The 21897-nt window shown below is 41.7% G+C and overlaps 1 protein-coding gene across 1 annotated transcript in view; it reads right to left on the reverse strand.

The window, feature by feature from the left end:
* Window positions 1-21897, reverse strand: part of SUMF1 (sulfatase modifying factor 1) — a 38783-nt gene that overhangs the window by 15459 nt on the left and 1427 nt on the right. The window contains exons 2-6 of the mRNA XM_009882882.1: window positions 20809-20883; window positions 7630-7712; window positions 5303-5425; window positions 4473-4587; window positions 3402-3515 (exon numbers count right to left, since the gene is read on the reverse strand). Of these exons, the coding sequence (XP_009881184.1) occupies window positions 3402-3515; window positions 4473-4587; window positions 5303-5425; window positions 7630-7712; window positions 20809-20883 (510 nt within the window). The remainder of the gene's footprint in view (window positions 1-3401; window positions 3516-4472; window positions 4588-5302; window positions 5426-7629; window positions 7713-20808; window positions 20884-21897) is intronic.

The following is a 21897-nucleotide window of genomic DNA, read 5'->3' on the forward strand; positions in this document are numbered from 1 at the left end:
ATTTCAGCTGTTAAACTAAATATGTTAAAAAACTTTCACCAAGCTCTGACCCTCTAGAAGAATTCCTAGTCTTTTAGGCTGAAAGAACACATCCTATATATAGGTTACGCTGACTTGTACTCTGGAGAGACTTAAGAGATTGGCTCTGATAGATATGGTGCTAATCATTTTTAATGTCTCAGAAGATACTGCAGCCCGACTATTTTGGGACACCTTTTCACATTATGAGATTCACTTTCCTTATCCATTTAATCAGAAAAACCCTTTGGAATTCACTTTGAAGTGCTCTGCCTCAGACACTAGATTCTGACAATTAGTTTCCAACTGAAAAAACCTAAAAGCATCATTGTTAAAACCTCATTTTTTAAAAAACTTTCTGAAATGTCTGCAAAATGTTTGTGCCATATTTAAAAACCTAAGCGAACTCAATAGCCACTTCAGTTTAACAGAGAGCGTAAGTCACACGACACTTGTTTCTCACCATCACCTTAATTCAACACCAAAACACGCTGGCTTGACATGAACACAAAAGTGTCTCATTTAAATAAGTCATTCTAATGATGGTGCAGCACTGCAATACTTAAGAAAAAGGATTATTTTTTTTCCCCCCAAGCATCATACCTCAGTAGCTGTAGTTCACCAAAATACACAATTCTAGCTAGCTGGACTTTGTGCAGCTCGGACAAGTTGGGAAGGCTGACACAGGCAGAGAAATCTATTTTTCCTATATAAAGCAAAATAAGATGCAGTTAACTAGCACCAATGGCAGGGAACAGATCAGCTGAAAGCTACACTTTGGGTGAAGGCTCCTGGAGGTTCTTTCCATTATTACCACAGTAACTTCCACATAGAGTAGTTGTTTCATGCCTTTCACCCACAAAAGCCACTCATCTCGCATGAAAATAAGCCCTAAGACTTTGCCAGTGATAACACAGTCTTTAAATCTGTTTATATATCAGTCTTTATATCTGTTTAAACAAATAATGCACAGAACCTTACACTAACCTACAGACAAAAACAAACAAAACAACCCTCTAGAACGTATCTGGGTGTAATAGACCCCGGATCTGTGACTTCCAAGTTCTATACAGACACAGCATCAAAAGTGGTTTTATGCTCCAGGCTCAGCCTAGTTACTGTATTTTTGCGTCCCAGCGTTGCCGCTTCTTGCCAGGGAAGACGAGTTGTGGAGAGCTGTGCGCTTCTCCCTGCCCCGAGAGACCACTGCACAAACCAGGAGCCAAAACGGACACAGCTGTCGGACTGAGAGGGGAACAAGAAGAGGGAGAGCTGCAATACGCTACCAAGCTGTGCTCTTCCCAGGGACGCAGACTGACCGTCTCTGAAGGGGCGCGGGTGGCCGAGGGGGCCTTTCCCCCGCCCCGATGAAGGCGGCATATGCAGATCATGGTACACAGGTTCACCACGGTGAAGCTTCAGTAGCGAGAGGGGCAAAGCAGAAGCTTCTCCAGTACAAACCACGGTGACTAGTCTGGAATGGAAAGCTCAGCCGTGCTCACTCCCCTCCTGCCCTGACTGCCGAGGCTGCAATCAAGTCAATACTCTGCTCTGACACGGGAAAGTTTCCTAGTTTTACTGTTCTTCACTTTCATCTAAATTTACATTCTGTCAGTAACTCAAGATATCATCTTTAGAAATGTTGCTCTTAAACTGGTCTTGTTTCCATTCATAAGGTACAGAAAAAAAATTATCCATAATTGCATATAAAAACCCACCAGAATGGAAACAGAATTGCAAGACAGCAGATGTTTCTTTCCTAATCAATCAGTATGCAAACAGGGAAAAAATAATCTAAGGACTCCGTTTGAATGCTAAGTGTAAGCTCTGTATAAATTTCAGCTGTATGTGTATGCAAGCCATGAGTCAGTGTTGGAAAGAGACAGGTGCGTTTATACGTTCAAGAGACAATTCATGCCATACAGCTTTCCATTATTGCTGAATTACAGAAACTGGCAGAAAATTTTGACTACTATGAAATATTCAAATCGCATCATATGAATTTATGCAGTATGTGAGAAAAGTAGTAGATGGAGCTACAACACAGCCGATGTCCCAAAGGCAAAGGAGGTTCTTTAGCTATTGCTGGGCCACTACCGCTGCCTACCAGCAAGAATTAGGAAATAGTCCATCCGATGTTAAAATCGAGCAAGACAAAAAAAAAAGCTGCAGCCCCAAGCATTTTAGTAACTTGAGAAGATGTATGTAGCACAGTGTTGGACACAAAGCTGAAGTCACTAGAGAGACCTGTGGTATTTTATTGGGATACAAGTAACTAGAAACTGGCCGATGTGATGGGTATGGGTTAGGATGTCTCCAGATGCTCCATCAGTGTGATGAAACTGCTCGTACAGACCTAGAACAACCTAGACGCCAAGATGAGTCTGATTTCTCGTGCTAGCAACACCCTCCTAGAAGGCAGAATGTCGACCTCTGTAAGGTACAGAACAGCAAAAGAAGTTTAATAAGCTCCTCAAGCCATTTCCAATCACTGACTTCCCAGGAAGGCCTGCAATTACGTCCGGCATACCAAAGACAGACTACACGTATCATAAGAGACTGCCGCATGGGGATACCGAAATCCTGCAAACAGAGAGCTCCTGCCCCGTGAGGTTTAATTGGTTTTCTCATTACAGGTAACTGTGGCTGAACAAAACAAGCTCTGTGAGAGCAGAGCAGTGCATTTCTCAGATTTAGTCATCCTGGACAAATGAGAGAGAAGGAGATGTAATATTAGAACTTGAATCTGCTGAGAGATACTGCACAAGAAACCCCACGTACAAAGCTTACCCTGCAGGACCTCTTTCTCTGCCTGCCACAGAGAAAACCAAAGATTAACATCTCAAAGCCTAGCGAGCTACCTCTCCCCAGAAACTTCAGCTTTGTTACATGTTGTGTTTTAAACGAGCTAGTAGAAGCCATAATGATAATTCAGGATGGTTTGTTCTCTACTCTGGTTTACTCTCTTGTAAAAATACAGTAGTAAGCTTTTAGAGACACAAATGAACAAAAAAAACTTCCCTTTTTTTTTTTTTTTTTAAGTAATTCCACTGCATTGGCAAATTCTTGATTTCCGTAATATGATGCCAGCTTGGAGGTACTCAACTGCTAACCAGTTGCGGAGGCCTAGCCAGCACAACAAATAAATAAAACTGCACTACAATTCCAGTGTTGATGATTTGTGGTGCGATACTTCCTAATTCACCAGAATACAGCCCATCCCACACCAGACAGGAGCAAAGAACAGTAGGTTTTCCAACCACAGCCCATCCCACACCAGACACAGCAGAGAGGAGCAAAGAACAGTAGGTTTTCCAACAGCAACCAGATCAGAGTAGCAAGAGGGAATTCTATACTTCGTGTGATGCCAATAAAATACTTACAGGGTTGTGAACTTCATCTGTTGAATGATGAACAGCCCACCAGTCAGAGGTCCATTCCCAGGCATTTCCGACAATGTTGTACAAGCCATACCCGTTGGGAGGAAAAGCAGTGACCTATACAAGATGTGGAACACAAGTACCAGTTCTATAAGCCACTCAACACAAAATACAGTTTTTAATCCTGAAGATCAGTCTGCCAAAGGGGCATCGGTGCTTACTAGGAGCTTCTGCCTTCACATCCGGAAGCAGACACCAAATTAGTAGTGCAGAACTGTAACACTTCTACATACCCCATTTAAATAAAACAGAACGAAAGAATGAACTATTGTCATCCTCAATGTTCTCAGCACCACTTTCCATTGTGGCACAGAGTGTCTTCTCGCTGTTTCTGGAGACTGATCCTCTAAAGAGAGGCACTGTTTGACCAACAGGCACAGACCTGCACACAGGGTTAGTGATCTGAGCTCCACGCCCATGCTTAAAACTTCCAGATTCCCCTGTCCATTACAGAAAAACAAGGACGGCTGTCAACTCACACAGACTTCTCTGCTGCTGAAACTTTTTGGACTTACTTTAACTACCATTTAATACTTTGTTCACACCCTTGATTGCCTTTAAAATTCCACTCCATTGTTTGCTATACTAGACAGGCTCAATCTTTCCAAAAAGGGAAGTTTCATGTCTTTTAAACTATTGTATGATTTTTGTGCCTCAAGAACAACTACCCAAAAAATGAGAGTTCAAAAAATTTCAATGCCAAAAGCGGAGGCAGAGAGTATTTCAGCATTGGACTATAAACTGACTGGAAAGGGGGAAAAGAGGTCAGTTGGAGAAGAACTAAAAGTTAAAATGAAAGTAATCTTCACTTTTCAATTAGCTTTTAAAAAGTGTCCCTTGGTAATACCTAAGCCTGCAGTGAAATATACTGTAACTTTAAAAATCTAAAGGTGAAAGAGTACCAGAATAAAAATCAGCCATGGCTCATTGTGTGGAACACAGACCTCAGTTTTAGAAAGATTAAACTCATTTCCATATGATTAATTCACTTTGAGACTCACACATTTTACTTACAGGTGCAGTTCCTTTGTATCCATCTTCTGCAGTGTTACTAGTTGGGAACACTCCCTGCCAGATATTGGCATAATGTTGACCTTTTGGCTGAAGCTTGTTGCCCCATGGGAAAAGTCTATCAAAAGACATACAGCAGAACAGTTGTCAAGCACTTTTTTAAATTATTATTTTTATTTAAAAAATGAGACACACACACCCCACACACCACCCTCCCTTCCTCCCCTCCTTACCCTGAAGAACTGTTTGTATTCCAGTTCCCCTCGCACCAACATCTAGCAGGTTTTCCAGGAGAGCAAGGGTTTGTGCACGGAGGAGGGAAAGGCAGCTCTGCCGTGTGGCGTGTAGCCAGGACAGAGGATGGAGAAGACCTAAACCCGTTACTCACCTCGTCTTCCCCTCCTCCCCAGGCCCACAGTCAGATAACAGGTGGATCCAGTGGCCCTACAACTGCTGTGCAGTGATGTAGTTATTTACTTCTTAAGCTCTTTTGCAACTCGCTCGGCCTTGGCACTAAGGTCCTTCGCTACACTTCTCATCCCCTGCAACAGCAGCGGTCCTGGGTCTTGGCATTTTGTCACATCTCCCCTCTCTTGGGTTCTCTGCATTCTCTTTCTATTATAGAGTTCAGATTAAAATATACCATTTAGGTATTCAGGGAAATTCACTTACCTAAAGGAATCTGTTCAGAGTAAGTCAGTGTTATATTTACCACAGATGTGCAAAATACACAAAAAAAAAAGACATTGAAGGTAATAAAACCCACACAACTCCTCCTTATCTCATAAACACTGTTTTTAAATATTTATCAGGAACACGTTTGTGAGAGGTACCTATTCTCAAGGCCCCCCCGACAGCTGTACTCCCATTCAGCCTCCGTTGGTAATCGTTTCCCTGCCCATGTGCAGAACGCCACGGCGTCATTCCAGGAAACATGAAGAACTGGATGATCCATTCTGGGGAAGAAAATACATAGGACAAGATCATCAGCAGAGCTAGGCAATCTCACAGCTATATAGCACAAGCATGTTATGAAACTCTTTTAAGAGATAGCCACAAAGGATTGTGAGGAAGTTCACAGTTCAGTTACAACTGGACAAGCTATCAGAGTACTTTTACAGAAAAGAAGCTATTTAAAGAAAGACAGCGAGCTACTAGTAGATGCTGGATGGGAAGTGCAGCCAACAGAGAAAAACAAGAAAGAAAAAAATTAAGTTCTGTTTGTCTCCTCGTGCTTTTATGTGCAGCTCTATACAGTTAACAAAGCCATTTGTAGCTTGTGCTTTCGCACCATCTCCCCCCAGACTCCCGCTGCACCCAGGAGCCAGTGAAGAACCACCAATACACTGGCTAATGTGCAAAGATAGGTGCTCAGTGACCCAGGGGAAGACACTAAAAGCCTGCAGCATCACTCCTCCTTGCTAGGCTGGTTTAACAGTACCTTAACAAAAAGCCAAAATTCTCAATAGGAAAATTTACATTGCAATAAAATGGTGAACGCCCTTCCCTTCCCTGCGCACTCTGCTCTTTGCTGTAGATTCTTTCTTTGCTGTCAGTTGTGGGAGTTTTTAGGGAGAGGTGAGATAAGAAAGCGTCCTTTCTCCTAGCAACATCATCTTTTGCAGTACCCAATCCAGGAAACAGTGAACTGCAGAAATTTAACAACAATGAGTTTTTCTTTGGGTGTTTCCAGCAGTCCCGCTTACACAGGTTTGGTTCCAGGATTGCCCTTACAATTGCGGTCTCTTTTTCCAGAAAGAAAAAAAAGACAGAAACAATGCCTAATCATTCGTGCCCCGAGGATCCTCCCCATCCAAGCCTCTAACAGACCAAGATACTTCAAGAGCTGAGGGTACTGATCCAGAAGACAGATACAGAGGATCTCCTATTAACTTGCCTCTCCTGCCTCATTTAACAAGCCACCATGTGCCTCCTGGTCCATTAGACTACTTCCATGTGGCAAGTTCACTACCAGTTGTACTACGTTAGGTTTGTGCCATACTTCTACAAGACTAGATTGACGTGGCAGGTTTCCAACTCTTATCTGCTGACTGTGACCTGAATTTCTCTGTCTCCCCCTAACAACGCCTCCTGATATTATCTCTATTTTTGCCTCAGCTAATTCTTTCATTGCCCTTGGAGAACAGACAACGGACTTGTTACTAAGCAGTTCAGCCATCAGATGATGTTACACTAACATAGCCCTGTCCTTAGAGGACTCAAAAACATGCCAGCATCTACTAGATCTAGGCTAGAAAGTCTGACTTTATTTCAAACAGCAGTTTTGAAACTTTAACTAGTTGATTAAGCAGCTAGTGCCAACTTCATTGCCACCTGCCTAGCGAGAGAAAGAGAAATGAAGACAGTCACATCTAAGTCAGCATACAGTAATTAATATATCCAGCTACAACAATGGCTTTCAACGTGTGCAACCCAGGGCTAGTGCTGCAGGATCCACAAAAAGCACCTGAGAAAAAGGAAGCCTTTTGATTTGCTAGGTGTAAAATTCATTCCACTTCCGAAATGAAAGAGATCATATAAAGACATGGATCAGCAACTTCCAAGGTTCATGCCAGCAAAGCATGGTGCTAACTATAGGCTCAGAAAAAATGCAGTTTTCCAAAGCATTTAGAGCTTCTAAATAACAGTCATAACTGATTTTCCACAGTAATCAGCCTACAAAGTCAGAATACATTAAACGGCACAAAACTCTTCAGTCACCTGCGGCCAGTGAGATGGGTCTCCAACTCCCAGACGGAGGACACGCTACACGGACTCCTGAGTACGCATGCAGCTAGTATTTAGTCTTCCTCTCAAAACCAGATCTGCACTGAATGCTCTAAAGTTGCTGATCCTCTAAAGACCTGCTCTGTTTCACTGCTGGTGTATAAATGTGAATAGAAAACACAGAGGCACATTTCAGCATGGTCTCTTTTCCCTCAGGTGGGAAGTGCTTATAGACCTTTTTGAAACACTACTATGCCATTGACCATACGACCACTGAATATTGCACGTGGCACACTAGAAGATGTGAATATAGTCGCAGAAGCAAGCAGGTTACTAATTAAAAAACCTTTCTTGCACCTCCATTTCTAGTCCAAGTTTACAGGTATATTTACAGGCACTGTGTATTATAATTGAATGGCCATTTATGGCTTACCTGTTGGAGATATTAGAGTCAGGACCCTCAGGGTGCTTCCAGTTGGCTCCCTTCACAGGCAACCACCAGGGAGCAGCGGCAACCTGAAAAGGGACAAGAATGGCCAGGGAAGAAGACCTGAATTCCCAGCTAAAGGCTATTCTGAAAAACCAGCATGTGACAACAGGCTACAAAGCTTCTGCGCACAGCTCGTGGCCCTGCCCGCAGCCAATTGACCTGTTAAATTCCAAATCATCTCTGACCAACTATCACGATTGTTTTATCCACATTACAATACTGCTGGCCAGGGAAGAGCACTAAAAAAATACCACCCAAAAACAAGATAGAGAGAGACTGAACCCTGAGCATACTTTTCTGAAGTACTGCCCTCTGGCTGTCTCTCCTTCTACATTTTCTCACTTGCAGGTCTGATACAAAGGACAGTTTTTTCTCTTTGAAGGCACAGCCTTCAGCACACTACCTGTAGTAGACCAGACTGTCCTCAGAAATTTTCAATTATAGTTCTTCACCTCTGAAAACATATGTCAAGAAAAATCAGATGGTAATAGTTGCAAGAGGTCATCTGGAACATTACAGTTCTACTCAATTTTTTTACAACAGTATGCCCACAGTCCACTTAAACCAGCTAAACTCCTGGCTGACTTCAGTCTGACACATACTGCAGAGATGATTAAAAAAAAAAAAAAAAAAACCAAGACAGTTTTGGCTTAAAGAGAACTTTCATCCCAATTATTTGCTCCCTAGACTCAGTGTTTCGGAATAACTAAAACAAAATCCTGATGACATCCTTTAACTAGGGTCAAAACACACATCTTGAAACACGTTTGCTTTCCAGTTAATTAACTCAGTAAACTGAAATTAAACTATTTGCTATCATCTTCCAGAAGGTGGAGACAGAAGAGCCACAAAAGTTAAGCAAAGCCTTTTTCTTTTTTTTTTTTCCTCCCCCAGTTGGTTTGCAGACAAAATAGTCTGTATCAATGCAGACAGCCAGTACTTCACTCTAACCAAAAGTCTCAAATTCGGTTCTGCAATGCCAAGGAATTACTCCCGGAATACATTCATTAAGGATTTCTTCTATTAAGCTTGCTTCAAAGCTGAGAAGGTCAGTGCACAGCCTGTTTAACTATTCTATTCTGATTCACATTCACTTAGAAATACTTATCTTAATAACGGGTCCTTTCAAAAAACTGAGGCAAAAAAGAACACTTATGCTAACCACCAATAGTGTTTTTTTTCCAGCAGCTCGAGGGCTTTCTTCCAAAATACTCCTATTACAGAGATAATTTCCATAACAAACAAAAATCGGAGTAAGTAAGCCTCCAGTTCTTTAGGAGTTAAACAATCTACCAGCTGGTTCGCCCTGGAGTGATGAGATCCATGTGCTACTCTGACCCTGGCCTGTAGAACAACCTTCAGCAACTTCTTCCCTCTCCACTGCCCCTCAGCTTTCCCCACTCAAGAGATGGCAAAGCAGAACACTTACTTTTCGGCATCGTGCTGCCAAAACAACTTTGTAAAGCGTTGTATGTACAGGTAGGAACTGTGCCAAGAGTGTTATCCTTTAACTCACCCAATCCTTCACAGGAAAGTCAAAAAGTAAGTCACTGAAAGCTGGGACTCGGGAGACAGAGCATCAGTCCGGTCAAACAATTTTAACAGCACCTTCTAAGAGAAAAGTGCATCCTTCAACAGTGACGAGCATTTACCATGTAATTACATGTGTGCGAGAGAAAAAATTATCTATGACAAACATAAGTTGTTAAGAAAAACTCTGATCCAAATTACACATCAGATCCCTCATTTGAATGTTTCAGTAGAAAAATAAACCGCAGTGCCTAAGAAATAGAAATGCTGCTCATTTTTAAAGCATTTGATCAGTCTATGCTGTAACAGCTCCCGTGACAGCTCTTCACTCTTCTCCTGTCATCACATACAGATTTTGCCTACATCATACATCTGGGTACCTTACCTCGAAGTTCATTTTAAGTCAATAGCAATGCTGGACTAAAGCTGCAGAGTTGTTGGCTTACGCTCAGCTGAAGAGCCCACAGCTCTTGGCGAGTTCTAGGCAAAAGTGCCGGAATCCCTAAACTCGCTGCAGGACTCCTCCAGGCTGGGAAGCCATCCACTTGGGGGTTTCTGGTGCTCGTTCTTCCAAAGCGAGCAAAGAGAAGACATTGGTGTTAAGTACAAAAGAAATAAAGATGCTCTCAGCAGCTCGCTGATGACTGAGACATTCTGTCCATGTGTTCTCCACCTAAATGGGACCCTTCAGGCATACTACTAAAATAATGACATTTCTTAAAGACCCTGCTTTATGACCTCCCTCGCATGACAAGCACATAAATAGACACCACCAACCACCTAATTCTGGCTCAGTATCTAACAAATCTAACACCATTCTCCCCACAAATGGAGCCCTTACCCATATACAAAAAAGCATGAAGATTATTTGATCTCTTTCTAGAAAACTACAGCTCTGTTACTGAGCATTCAAACCCAAAGACGGGATCCTCATTCAGAGAGATACTCCGCTCAACTCTCCAGCACTAAAACCTCAGAATGACCAAGCTGGCAAACAGATACTACAGTCAATAGGCTTAAAAGTAGTCTGATTTAACCAATTCCTTGTATATTTTGAGCTTTAACCTTTAATCTATACTCAAGATAGGACAGAAATCTAAAGTCAGAATTTCACAGCTCTTTAAGGAAAATAAGAGAGCCGCAGTACTATTATCCAAAGGTTCTCTGTGAATCTGAAAGATCATGAGTAAGATTTCATCACGATGGCTTTAAGAACACATTTTTGTAAATTAAAATGCTGGGTTTTGGATAAAAGTCTCTGCAGGAGACTGCAAAGACTGACGCTTTAGAAGACTTTAATTTTGGAAAACATTTTTGTTATGCAAAAGAAAAAGCAGATGCTTTCAATCAGAATGGTTTATTTTAAACTAAGAAAAATATAATCTCTCCACATGAGAGCACTACGTGTGCATGTCTTCTGTTTCGGGCTCTGCTGAACTGAACACCAAATGGCTGCCAGTCTTTGCAGAACACCCAGATCTTTAGAGAAGTTACACATATAGTACTAGGACAGTAATAACAGTGATAAACTACGTACAGCCTTCAATAATTAATTGGAAACTAATCTAAGTCAGCCACTGACACCAGCGAGCACGCACCAAGATGCTCCTTCCAAAAGAGAAAGTCATGTACCTGAAATTTACAGTCCTTTCAAAAAACTTCACAAAAGTCTTTAAAGCTTTTAATTGCTCTAAATCTAATTAGTAGAAGAGCTAATTAGGCAGAGATATTACAACATCACAGTTAATACAGCAAAGCCCTCCCCTTGCCACTAATGAGCTTAGTTACTTCCACAATGCTTAGCGTTCTCATGCTTCACTCCAAACCATGTGTTCCGTAGACTGGCAACAGATTCGTCTTGTAAAAACAGCAGCATGTGCTGCTGAATAGATCTTGAAGAGATACCGAATTAGAGGACAGTATCTCCTTCATTTTGATTAACTCTTCCCAGCATAGGCTGTCACTCGTAACAGAACTGGTTAAATGTAACGGCTCTGCAAACGTTACACAACTGCCTCCATGTACAGGGAGTGCAGTTCTAGGAGCAAAGCACGTTTCAGAGGCAGAGAAGCTCAACGCTTGTTTTGGTCTGATCCAGTCGAAAACTTGGATTATCCAGCTCTCTGCTCCAGGATTAAACTTCAAGAACTCACTGTTCTGCTTATCACAGACCCATAGCACCGTGAAGGAAAGAGAACGCGGTATGATAATACTGGGAAGATACACTAACGTCGACCTGCAAGCTTTCCACTCCAATGAAGTAATTTGCAGAACTGAAGCCTACGCTCCCACTATCAGCCTGCAGAAAATTCAAAATTTTAAGTATTCAATTTTCTTTTCAAAGTAGGCTGGGATATCCTAACTTTAATTGCTCCATTAACTGATGATTTCAAGACTTTTAGGCTACTTTACAATTATCTCAAAGAAAATTCCCTCCTAAACATACATGGAAAAAATGAAGGGGTGGAACATCAGGAAAGTCAGTGGTGTTGTCAGGATTACACCATTACCGGCACTGCAAGAGCAGTAAGGGAATACCCTTCAAAACACACAAAAAAAAAGAAAACCAAGCCCCCAGTCACTAACCATGAAAACATTTGTATTAGTCTTGCATTTAGTATGGCACTGACCACATTGGATAAACACAACCCCCCGCTTCAGCTCCAAATTTTAAGTTCAAATCACATTTATATATATTAGAAGAATTACCAAAAATAAACTCAACTGAGTAGCTAATCTTGGCTCTAATTCCATTTCTACCATGCAGCAAGTCACTTGAAATAACAAAGCTGTGGATTTTAACCTTGAGTCAGGCCCACAAGATGATGAGAAATTCATGCTGTTGTCCAGACATGTAGCACCAAAAAAAAAAAGCTTGCTTTTTTTTTTTTTTTTTTAATGTGCTACTCCACTATAATGCTATTTTAATATATTAAGGCCTGCATACACAAGGTCAAGATAAACATCTGGAAAAAGCAAAAGCTATTGCAGAGTAAGAACTTCAGCAATTTAGGAATCAACTGTCTGAAAAGAGGTTTTCTGAGTGAAAAGTAGTCTAAGTCTGGAAAACACTTCAGGAATCATTTATAGCAGTGGGTTCTTAAACACACGCACACTTCAGTTTCCAAAGCTGACTTAATAGTTACCACTTGTTTGAATCAGATTGTGAGATTGTGTTAAGCACTGTACATCTTTGATTTGCAACAGCATCCTCTGGGCTGCAAAAGGAACGTGCGTGCAGGCTGGAAGCAGGGAAGTTACGAAGCATTATCTCTGGGAAATACACCCAGTGGCCCGAACACCCTCATGGCTAACATTGGAAACGTGAGAAAAAAAAATAGTTATTCAGTAAAGAATATAATTTTTGGATGAGGTTTTATTTTATCCACGTAAGGCAGATACACATAAATGTCTGTCAATTTTTCCTCCTCTAAATCATTTCCTAATCCCTGACCCGCTGATTAATGGACTACTGAAGAAAGAGGCAGACAGAAAATAGAACATTTTTAGTAGGACAGGGAGTTTAAGAAATAAAAATAATTACTGTACAACAGATGAGCCACTGTCATTTTCCCCTCAGAAACCACAAAGAAATCACATTAAGTGGGCTCCTGGTCACAAGTAAATTTACACCTATTTTTCTAAGTAGCATTAGCATACCTTTCCAACAGCCCTCAAAAACATCTTCTCTCACTAGGATTCAGGGCAGAGACCTCTCTCCCACCTTCCACACGCAGCTCCCAAGTGCGCATCACTACAGGACCTCCTCCCCTCCGCTCCACCACCCAGGCACTGCCAGTCACAGAGTCACAGAATGGTTTGGGTTGGAAGGGACCTTGAAGAACACCCAGTGCCACCCCCTGCCCTGGGCAGGGCCACCTCCCCCCAGCCCAGGTTGCTCCAAGCCCCGTCCACCCTGGCCTTGAACTCCTCCAGGGATGGGGCAGCCACAGCTTCTCGGGGCAACCTGCCCCAGGGGATCACCGCCCGCACAGGAGAGAATTTCTTCCTCAGATCTCATCTCAATTTCCCCTCTTTCAGTGTCAAACCATCATCCCTCATCCCACCGCTCCCCTCCCTGATCCAGAGTCCCTCCCCAGCTCTCCTGGAGCCCCTTTAGGCACTGGAAGGGGCTCTGAGCTCTCCCCTTTTTCGCCTTCTCTTCTCCAGGCTGAACCCCCCAACTCTCCCAGCCTGTCCTCCCAGCAGAGGGGCTCCAGCCCTCCCAGCATCTCCGGGGCCTCCTCTGGCCCCGCTCCAACAGCTCCGTGTCCTTCTGCTGGTGGGACCCCCCGAGCTGGGGTAACATTAACCTCCACCTGCCTGCAGCAGCGGACCGTGGCTATGAACAGATGAGCCGAGCACTGGGACCACCATTCAGCAGTCCCAGCCATCAGCAAGCAGCAGCTATTCTGGGCTGCTGCCTCAGCACAGCCAGCTCTCGGGGGAGACGGACCCATGCAGCTTTTTGGCCGGCTGCTGTCACCACCTTCCTGAAGTCCTGCTCTGGGTCAGAGGGGGAACTCAGGGGAGTGCAGAGACAAAGCTCAGCCCTCCTGCCATTCAGCTCTGCAGTCAGACTCAGAACACATCACACCACGAGGGGCAGCTTGAAAGATGCCACAGCCATGGAGCGGTCCCACTCGATTTTCAAGCCATCTTCCAAGTGCATGGAAAAGCCCTTGGGCAGATGCACACTCAATGTTCACCTTTGCCAGTCTGCAGCTCTGCTTCTCCTTTTTATCGGCGCACGGGAAAGAGCAGGAACATGACCTATTTCTACGCAGTACATCATCTCTATAGCAACAGGCTTGTGTTTAAGTTGAAACAGCTGTAACTGAGTCAGGGAGACACTGCAATGTAAATAGTGTGGAAGGGAATACAGCTTCGAGGCTCAAGACAAAGACTACATCTCTCCTAACCAGTTATCAAGGTTGTCATAGTAGCTACATAAGGGAGCCATAATCAGGATATGCAGCTATAATTCATATTTGTACTTGAAAATAGTCTGCAGAGAAGAACAAACCTTCTATAATTATGTACATAAACTGAACTGAAACATGATTGTCAAATTCCCCACCAAATCAGTAATTAAGCACACTGAAACATCTCAGAAGTACAGTTGAGTATTATTTCCAGAAGATAACAAATACTTGAAGTTGCCAGCTTCTGCAATGCTAATGCAAGTCCCATGCTATTTACTACATCAATTAAAAGTCCAGCTCCCCAAAAGCTCTAATTACAGAAGAAACTGTTTTCATTCTTATTTTCTAAGGTTTCTAGCCTCCCTCATTAGCTCAGAAATGAAAGCAATAAGGGGGTTTGTTTAATATTGAACATTGATATTGTTTGCCTTAAATCCCAATATTTTAAAGTAGTTTGAAATTGCAGTACCACAAAAAGGAAAGGCAGCAGCTTTATAGAGTAAGAATAAATATACTTGAAGTCATCCGTTAGAGAAGACATTTCAGACTTAATAGGAAGACAGCACTTCACTTCTACAAAGGGACCTTTTCCTTTGCATAAGGAAAGATCATTGAATCTCATTCAAACAGTGTAATACTTCACAGCTACGTCAATCCTCCAAGAAAAATAACCAAGAACATTTGATGCTAAAATCCAGTAAGATTTATTAAGTGCAAGTTTTGGAATCCAAAGAAGCTTCTTTTGAGGAACTGATATTCCTGGTGAGTTCTATCTCTGCAAGTCCATTTTTCAGCCAGCGTCTAAATCTGCACTCAAGCTAGTAATTTTTTCCAATAACCAAATGAATATGTGCTTTAAGAAAATGAAGCGTGCACGGATATATCTACAACCTGAGGCACAAGCAATGCCTGCTTTGAAGTTGTAGTTTATACTGATAAGTATGGACTAATATTACTGGTAATTCCCAGTGAGAGATGTTTCCTGCACGTTGTTCTTTATCCCAGTAGCGGGAGTACAGCATAAGATCGAGATTAACATTTCAATAGCTCCATCTTCCTGACTCCTTCTAGGGGATATCCGAAGCATCGGTAGCTGCAAGAAATAGGCTCACCTATCTCTTCCTCTGATTTCAGTTTCACCTTCGAAAGGCCTCAGAAAAAGCAAAAGCCAAACGTGGCATAGGTGAAATTTACCCTTAAAGTAACAAGTATATTCGTAAACTTCTGCTTATGCACCATCCTATGGATGTTGACATTTTAACACTATTAGACAAACCACACAATAACCCACCTGCTCTCCCCTCAAGCCACAGATAAGGAAGTTACCATGGGATGCTGTACGAAGGTGCATCCAGTTACTCCGCAGTAACGGCTGCGAACACTAGCACTGCCATCCTACCTATAAACATTGCTCCTTTCATTATTGATTTGAAATGCCTAATGTTTTCACTGGTTTTAGAATGGGCCTACAGGTCAGAGGCACTGCTATAAATAGGTAAGTTGCACAGCTCAATACCACTGCAGAGGTTTCTATACAAACAGGGAAGAAAGTAGCATCCAACAGTTCTAGATTGACCAGAACTCCTTAATAGCATTTGCTGAAGTCTGCCAGTGAACTAATTTCATTCCATTCTCAGATCAAAAACTCAACACCTCCTAAATACAAATGAAGTAACACAAATCTGTACGCTTTCGGTCTCTTCATTCCAGAATTTATCTGGCCTAGAAGCAAAAATTAATTTTGCTATCTTCCACAAGCCAAGAATAAAAAACGTTCCCCACTACTCTCCAGTGAGCAAATCTGACTTACGCTGTACTGCAGTCTCGGTAAGTGCTATCCTGTTTACTTTGGTCATGGCAGCTGCACAGCAAGTGAAACTCTTGCAGTTATTTGCAAGAGCTCCCAAATCCCCTCACTGGCAAGCACGCCTCAGTACCTTCTCATTTCACAGACACAATCCCCATGCTTTTTGCTCTAGGACACATTCAAATGCCATATAAATGGCATTTTACAATCCCATGGAATAATAGCACTGGGCACGCATTTCCCCCTCTCTACTTCCTCCTTCGCTCTGTCAGGGAAATAAAAGAGGAGGAAAACAGTTTCATCGTAAAATAAGAACAGCAAAAACTCTACATTTTGAGCTTTTTCCATTTCCCCAAATTCTCGTAAAAGAGAAGGAAAGAAAAAATTATCTCCAAGTGCCAAACTACTGGCAATTCTAGGCTGTGTTTTATCTACGTCATCTAAACCAAAGGCCAAGTACCCAAGAAAGGCCACAAGTTAATAGCTGTAATAGATGCAGCAATTAGTAGCTGGTTTTAATCCACAAGCCTAAGAACTAGTTTTTATATGTGAAGCCCACACAAAACGTTTTGGTTTCAAAGGACCTTCTCCCCTTGCCCTAGAAAATCCAATTTTATTTGAAAAAGTCTTAGCCCGGTCTATCAGGAACCCCATCATCTGTTACAGTGATAAATTTTCACTCTCTGCCATGTTACCACCGCAAACTTAGAGGCTGAAATTAAAACTCAAGTTCCCAGAAATCTAGAACAATTCAATTATTGGCTGCTACACCCCTTTTTACTGCTTCCCTTCCAGAGGAGGGTTCGGTCCAACCTACATTCCTGTAGCAGTGGCTATCTGGGAGACCACCTCACCTCCAGGAAACGCACACCCAAAGCTCCAACAATTATTCTACGTGCTAAGCTGGTTTGCTCCTGCATTAGCTTTCACCAGCCCCACCTCTGTTCTAATTGAGCTGTCTGCTTCCTTTGAGGGCCTATGATAAATTTGTCTGGTTTAACAACTGGAGAAGCCAAAGTGGCCAAATAGAGCGAAACCCCCAGATACTCCCCAACAGACACACGCACCTCGTCATTCATAGGAGCTGTTATAGACACCATTCAGTTCAATAGCTTCACTTCCACCTTTCCCCAATTCTTTCACTGCGTATGAAACACTGTTTCCAAAATACACGTTCCTGTTGCTCTTCACTTTTTTCACATTTGCATTTAGCACCCCTGTGCTTCGACTGGAAAAAAGCCTTATCACAACATGCCCGAGCCACTAAGGCAAAGTAAAAATACAGCCCTTTCTCCCATCCGTTTGGTGGAGGGATTTCCAGTACCACTAAAACACACCAAAGTTTCTATCTTACTTCTGCTTTTCATGGTGATAGTTATGATTCACGAAGGTACACACCACAAGCTAAAATATTGGCTGACTAAGGTATACCTCAAGAAAAAAAGCCTTCATCTTCTCTGTTGTTGATCATTACAATCTGCTGATGCAAACCAACTTCATGCGATTTACACTTTTTCAGATTACATTTGAACAGCTACACTGCAGTAGCCAAGTTTTAAAATGGGCTTTTTGTGTTTTGTTTTGGTTTTTTTTTTTTTTAAAGTAATTGAATAGTATTAGATTCCTTTCAACATTTTTTCCCCAGCAGACACTAGTAGACTTTAAACATTTGGGGCAATGTAACAAGAAGCTAGGTTTCGTTTTGTTTTTTTCTATTGTTTAATTTAAGCTTGCAGATCCCTAGGAAGAATTTGCTTTTGCAGAACCCTTGAAGCCCCTGCCCCATAGTCAGGATGCTTCTACATTTTAGCAATAAGTAGTTTCTTGCAAGTTTTCTGTAGAAACTTGTTTCTTGAGAGCACAATCTGTAGAAAACCGCTAATGCATTTTATTAGTTTCATTTAGCTGGGATAAGCATGGCCTGCACAGAATTTGGCTGTCTGAGAAGCAGTCGGACTACATTACATTCTAACACCACATCCCCACGGCTGATGCTTCCCTCCCCTGCAACTGGAAGATGCTTGTTTGCTCTAGTCTACAAACGGCACTGTCACAAAACCCAAAGACTCGCAAAGCAACTAAGGTCTGCGCAGTACTCGCAACATTTATAACCTCTCACAGCAAATGCATACTAGACCAACAAAAAGACACAGTTTTGAGAGGCAGAAGTACATACAGACAAAATTCTAAGCTGTATTTTCAGACAGAGTTCTCTTTCCAGCTCTACCGCTGAGCTGCCTTCTGACACCTTCTCCTTGCAGACAGAAGTTCCTTGCTAAGAGTTGGATTTCGTGGTATGTAGCTGGTGAGGAGGCAGGCAGACAGGAGGAAGAAAAGCAGCTTCTAGTTTCTTTTTCGCCTCCTCACAATATTATCATGTTTTCGACCATAAGTTTGTCCACAGCATCAGCATAAAGAAGTGCCAAACTAAATGGTAGTCACTATAGTTAGCAACTATATAGTTGCTAACAATGCCCAACTCACAAAATGACCTAATAATAAATACTGAAAACATGGCAAAAGGACAGTCTCCTAAAGTTTACTTTTAACAAATACAGAAAGCCTTCACAAAGAAGCAGCCAAAAAGACCGGTTTGGGCTCCATGCCAGCTCTCTGGCATAATACTCGTTCTGTTAGCGCAATAGCCAACACTTTAAAATTTGGCTGACACACCCAGGAAAGTGGCTCCCAACACTCTGTATGTGTTTATACAAATAGCCAAGACTGAGCTTACACCAGCATTCTTAGGGTTGGTTGGTTCGTTTGTTTTAAAACGGAGCGCCTGATTTAGGGATTTCAGCATCACAGAACTAGGGCAGGAAAAAGTATTTCTTAATACCAACTGTTGTGAAGATGAGATGAGCCCATCTGCAGTTATTCTACCTTCAGCATCAGTTACGGTCATATTTGGGAAGTCCAATTTAGTCTTCTTATGCCTCACAGTACACAAATGTTAGGCCTGAATTAAAAGTTAACAAACTATTTTTGTAAGCTTTCTTTCCTTGCAGTAGGAAACAAACCCTCACATTTTTTTGCCAGGCATTCACAAAGGGCTTCTTGAAACCTCCCATCTATCAGTCTGCCCCTTGAAGATAAAAATCAAACTCTACAGGCTTCCGCCCTCAACCAAGAGCATAATTTATATAAAACAATGAATATTCACTACTCTAAGTGATTGCACCATGCACGCAGGGAAAAAAAAAGTCTCTGTGCAATAAACTATTTTGGAGAAAATTAAATGACTAAATACTAAAGCCCCAGATTTTCTCAGTTGCTTTTCATAATAAATAATAATCCTCTAAACTCCTGAAGGTGTACCTGGGATCAAACGGTGGGCCTAAGTAAAACCTTGCTACAAACTAAAAGAATTTCGTCTTGGATTGTCCCACCTCTCTCTTGGCTTATCCAGCATCAGAAGGTGCAAAAGGTGGCAAGAAAAAGTTGTGCTCCTCTATAGGTGCAATTTCACTTGAAACTTACTTACGCCTAACTGAACTATTGCCAAAAGATGCAGTTTCAGTCCTGCTGCTACCTTACCCCTGCCGTGTGTACATCCTGCTTCCCCATGTTGATTCGAGCAGTTGCAGAATATGAGTTAGCTTCGCCGATTGAAAAGAAAATTAACCAAAAAAGCAAAGAAATTCCCATCCAGAATAAATCCAACTTGAAGCCACACACCTTGCCCAAAATCGCCACATTAGGCACATCAGAATGTTTCACTTTTAAGGCCTTTTTAAAGGCACAGGACAAGAGATGTGGAAATGCAGTGTGTTCATCAGACCTGAGGGTAATTCCAATGGGAAGGAACCTCAGTAGGTCATCTTATGCAAACTTCTGCTGAAAGCAGATAAATTCATCCTGGAGATGACAAGACATAATCTGCTTATTATCAAGAGTGGTAAAGATTAAGTGACCTGTTAAGATTGAGGAGGAGGTAAATGAAGCCTAAGACAGCAACACATTCACAACAGAAAAAAAAGAGGAAGGAGGGTGCAGGGAAGGTTCACCTCCAAACTTTTGGTTATTTTTAAACCAATATTGACTTCCATTCAACAGGAAAACTGGATCAGCTCCAGTTTAATCAGCACTGCAGCTACGAGGACCACTATGTCGCTCTAGCAAGATGAAGCAAAGCATACAGGATCTTCTTCAGAGATGCAGGAAGCACAGTAAACTTAAGCCATTCACAACATAATGAGTCTTACAGACGCAGGTCTGCCATAGAAATGACACTTCTTTGGAATATTTGCCTCTAGTTAACCTAGAAAAAGCACTCGTGTAAGCATCGCTATCATAGCGGACACATGCATTATCCTTATTTTCTGAAATCGGTAGGATCCAGGATTTACCCACTTTGGTTGGACGTAAGACTGCATTGGCAGAGTGTGCCTGTCATACGTGCACATGCTCTGGGAGCCAGAAGCACTCCTGTTCTTTGCCTACATAGCACATCACTCAGTAGAGCCACTACTGACAGCTGAATTTCCGAAGCACCACTGCGTTGCATGTAAAGCAAATAAACAGCCTTATATCTGCACCACTTAACTACAGTTCTAAATATCTCTCATTTAGGACGCAAAAAAAAAAAAAAAAGACAAGAAGGGGTTGATACTAACTTTTGCTAATCAGGAACAATTTTTTTTAATTGTTTGTTTGTTTAAAAACAAAGGAGACCAGAGAATAGACTGTAAATCCTCCACACTTGAGGGAGTCTATTATTCTAGACCAAACACTCCTCCATAAACCCCATTTTTGTACATAGCTTTGGGAACAACACACAATTTAGATATTACTGCCATAATTGCTAACACATCTATGCCAGTGATTCCTAAGTCAGTTTTATCCTGCTGTGTTACTCACTGCCTGGTGGATGTCAGCCTTCACTTCTTCACTCAGCATTCCCTCAAACACAAAGGAATCGCCAAATTTCTCTGCCTATGGAAAGAACAAAAGATTCAACCATACTATCAAAGGAATGTTATTCTTAAAATGCCTCTCACATTTACAGATTTATCTTATCATGGAGAAGGAAATTCTAATGGTAATTTTGAGTTCTCTTTCAAGGAAGCTATTTTGGAACAGAAGAGGAGTCATTTTATCTCTGGATGTCGTTCTTCTTCAACAGCCACTGGACAGATGGCAGCTCCCAGAGCTTCTGCAAATGTTTTTACTTCTATTAATTAAAAAAACAGTTCCAATTGTCCAATAGTCAATAATCTAACATTCAAAGACATATTTAATTTCTCTTATTTTTCCTTTGGGAATCACAATAAAAGACTTGAGCCTTGTCACTTACTGCTCCTTCATCATCACTAAACCCATGTTTTAAAGTCCTGTTACAACAACAATATAAGAGTTTAAAGTAACCCAATCATTATAACTAGCATTATGTGAAGTCAAAAGAAACAAAAAATACAAGTCATTTCAATGAATCACAGTACACGATACCAACATAGGGTTTTTCCCCTTGGTAAAGCGAATTGATATACTATGGAAGTCAAAGCATGTTACCAGAATTCAACACATTTGCCCTTCTCAATTTCTTCATTTCATTATAGGCATTCAAAGACTGAGAGCGATCACCACGAGCTGCTTCTGCATGCTCAGAACTCTTCAAGAAGAAGAGTTTGAAAGAAGGATCCCACTCACCACCCAAATCGCAATAAGTTTTAGCATATGACCATAATCTTTATACATTCAGTTTCAAGAAGTAAACAGAAGAAAAAAAAAATACTTTCTTTTTTCTCTCGTGCCCAATCTGAAATACCCAGCGAGAGGCAAACAGGTGTATCACCTAAAGGATCACAGATTTCAGTCTGACAGCCTCCATCAAGGGCTTTTTTTTTTTTTGAAGTTCACTTAAAAAATTATTTTTGATTCAACAAGACAGCTGCGCATCTGAAGACTTTTTTCTTCAGCTTTCTATTTATTTTTACATTTCAATTGCCA

This window comes from Charadrius vociferus, unplaced genomic scaffold, assembly GCF_000708025.1.
Source record: "Charadrius vociferus isolate BGI_N301 unplaced genomic scaffold, ASM70802v2 scaffold433, whole genome shotgun sequence".
NCBI lineage: Eukaryota > Metazoa > Chordata > Aves > Charadriiformes > Charadriidae > Charadrius > Charadrius vociferus.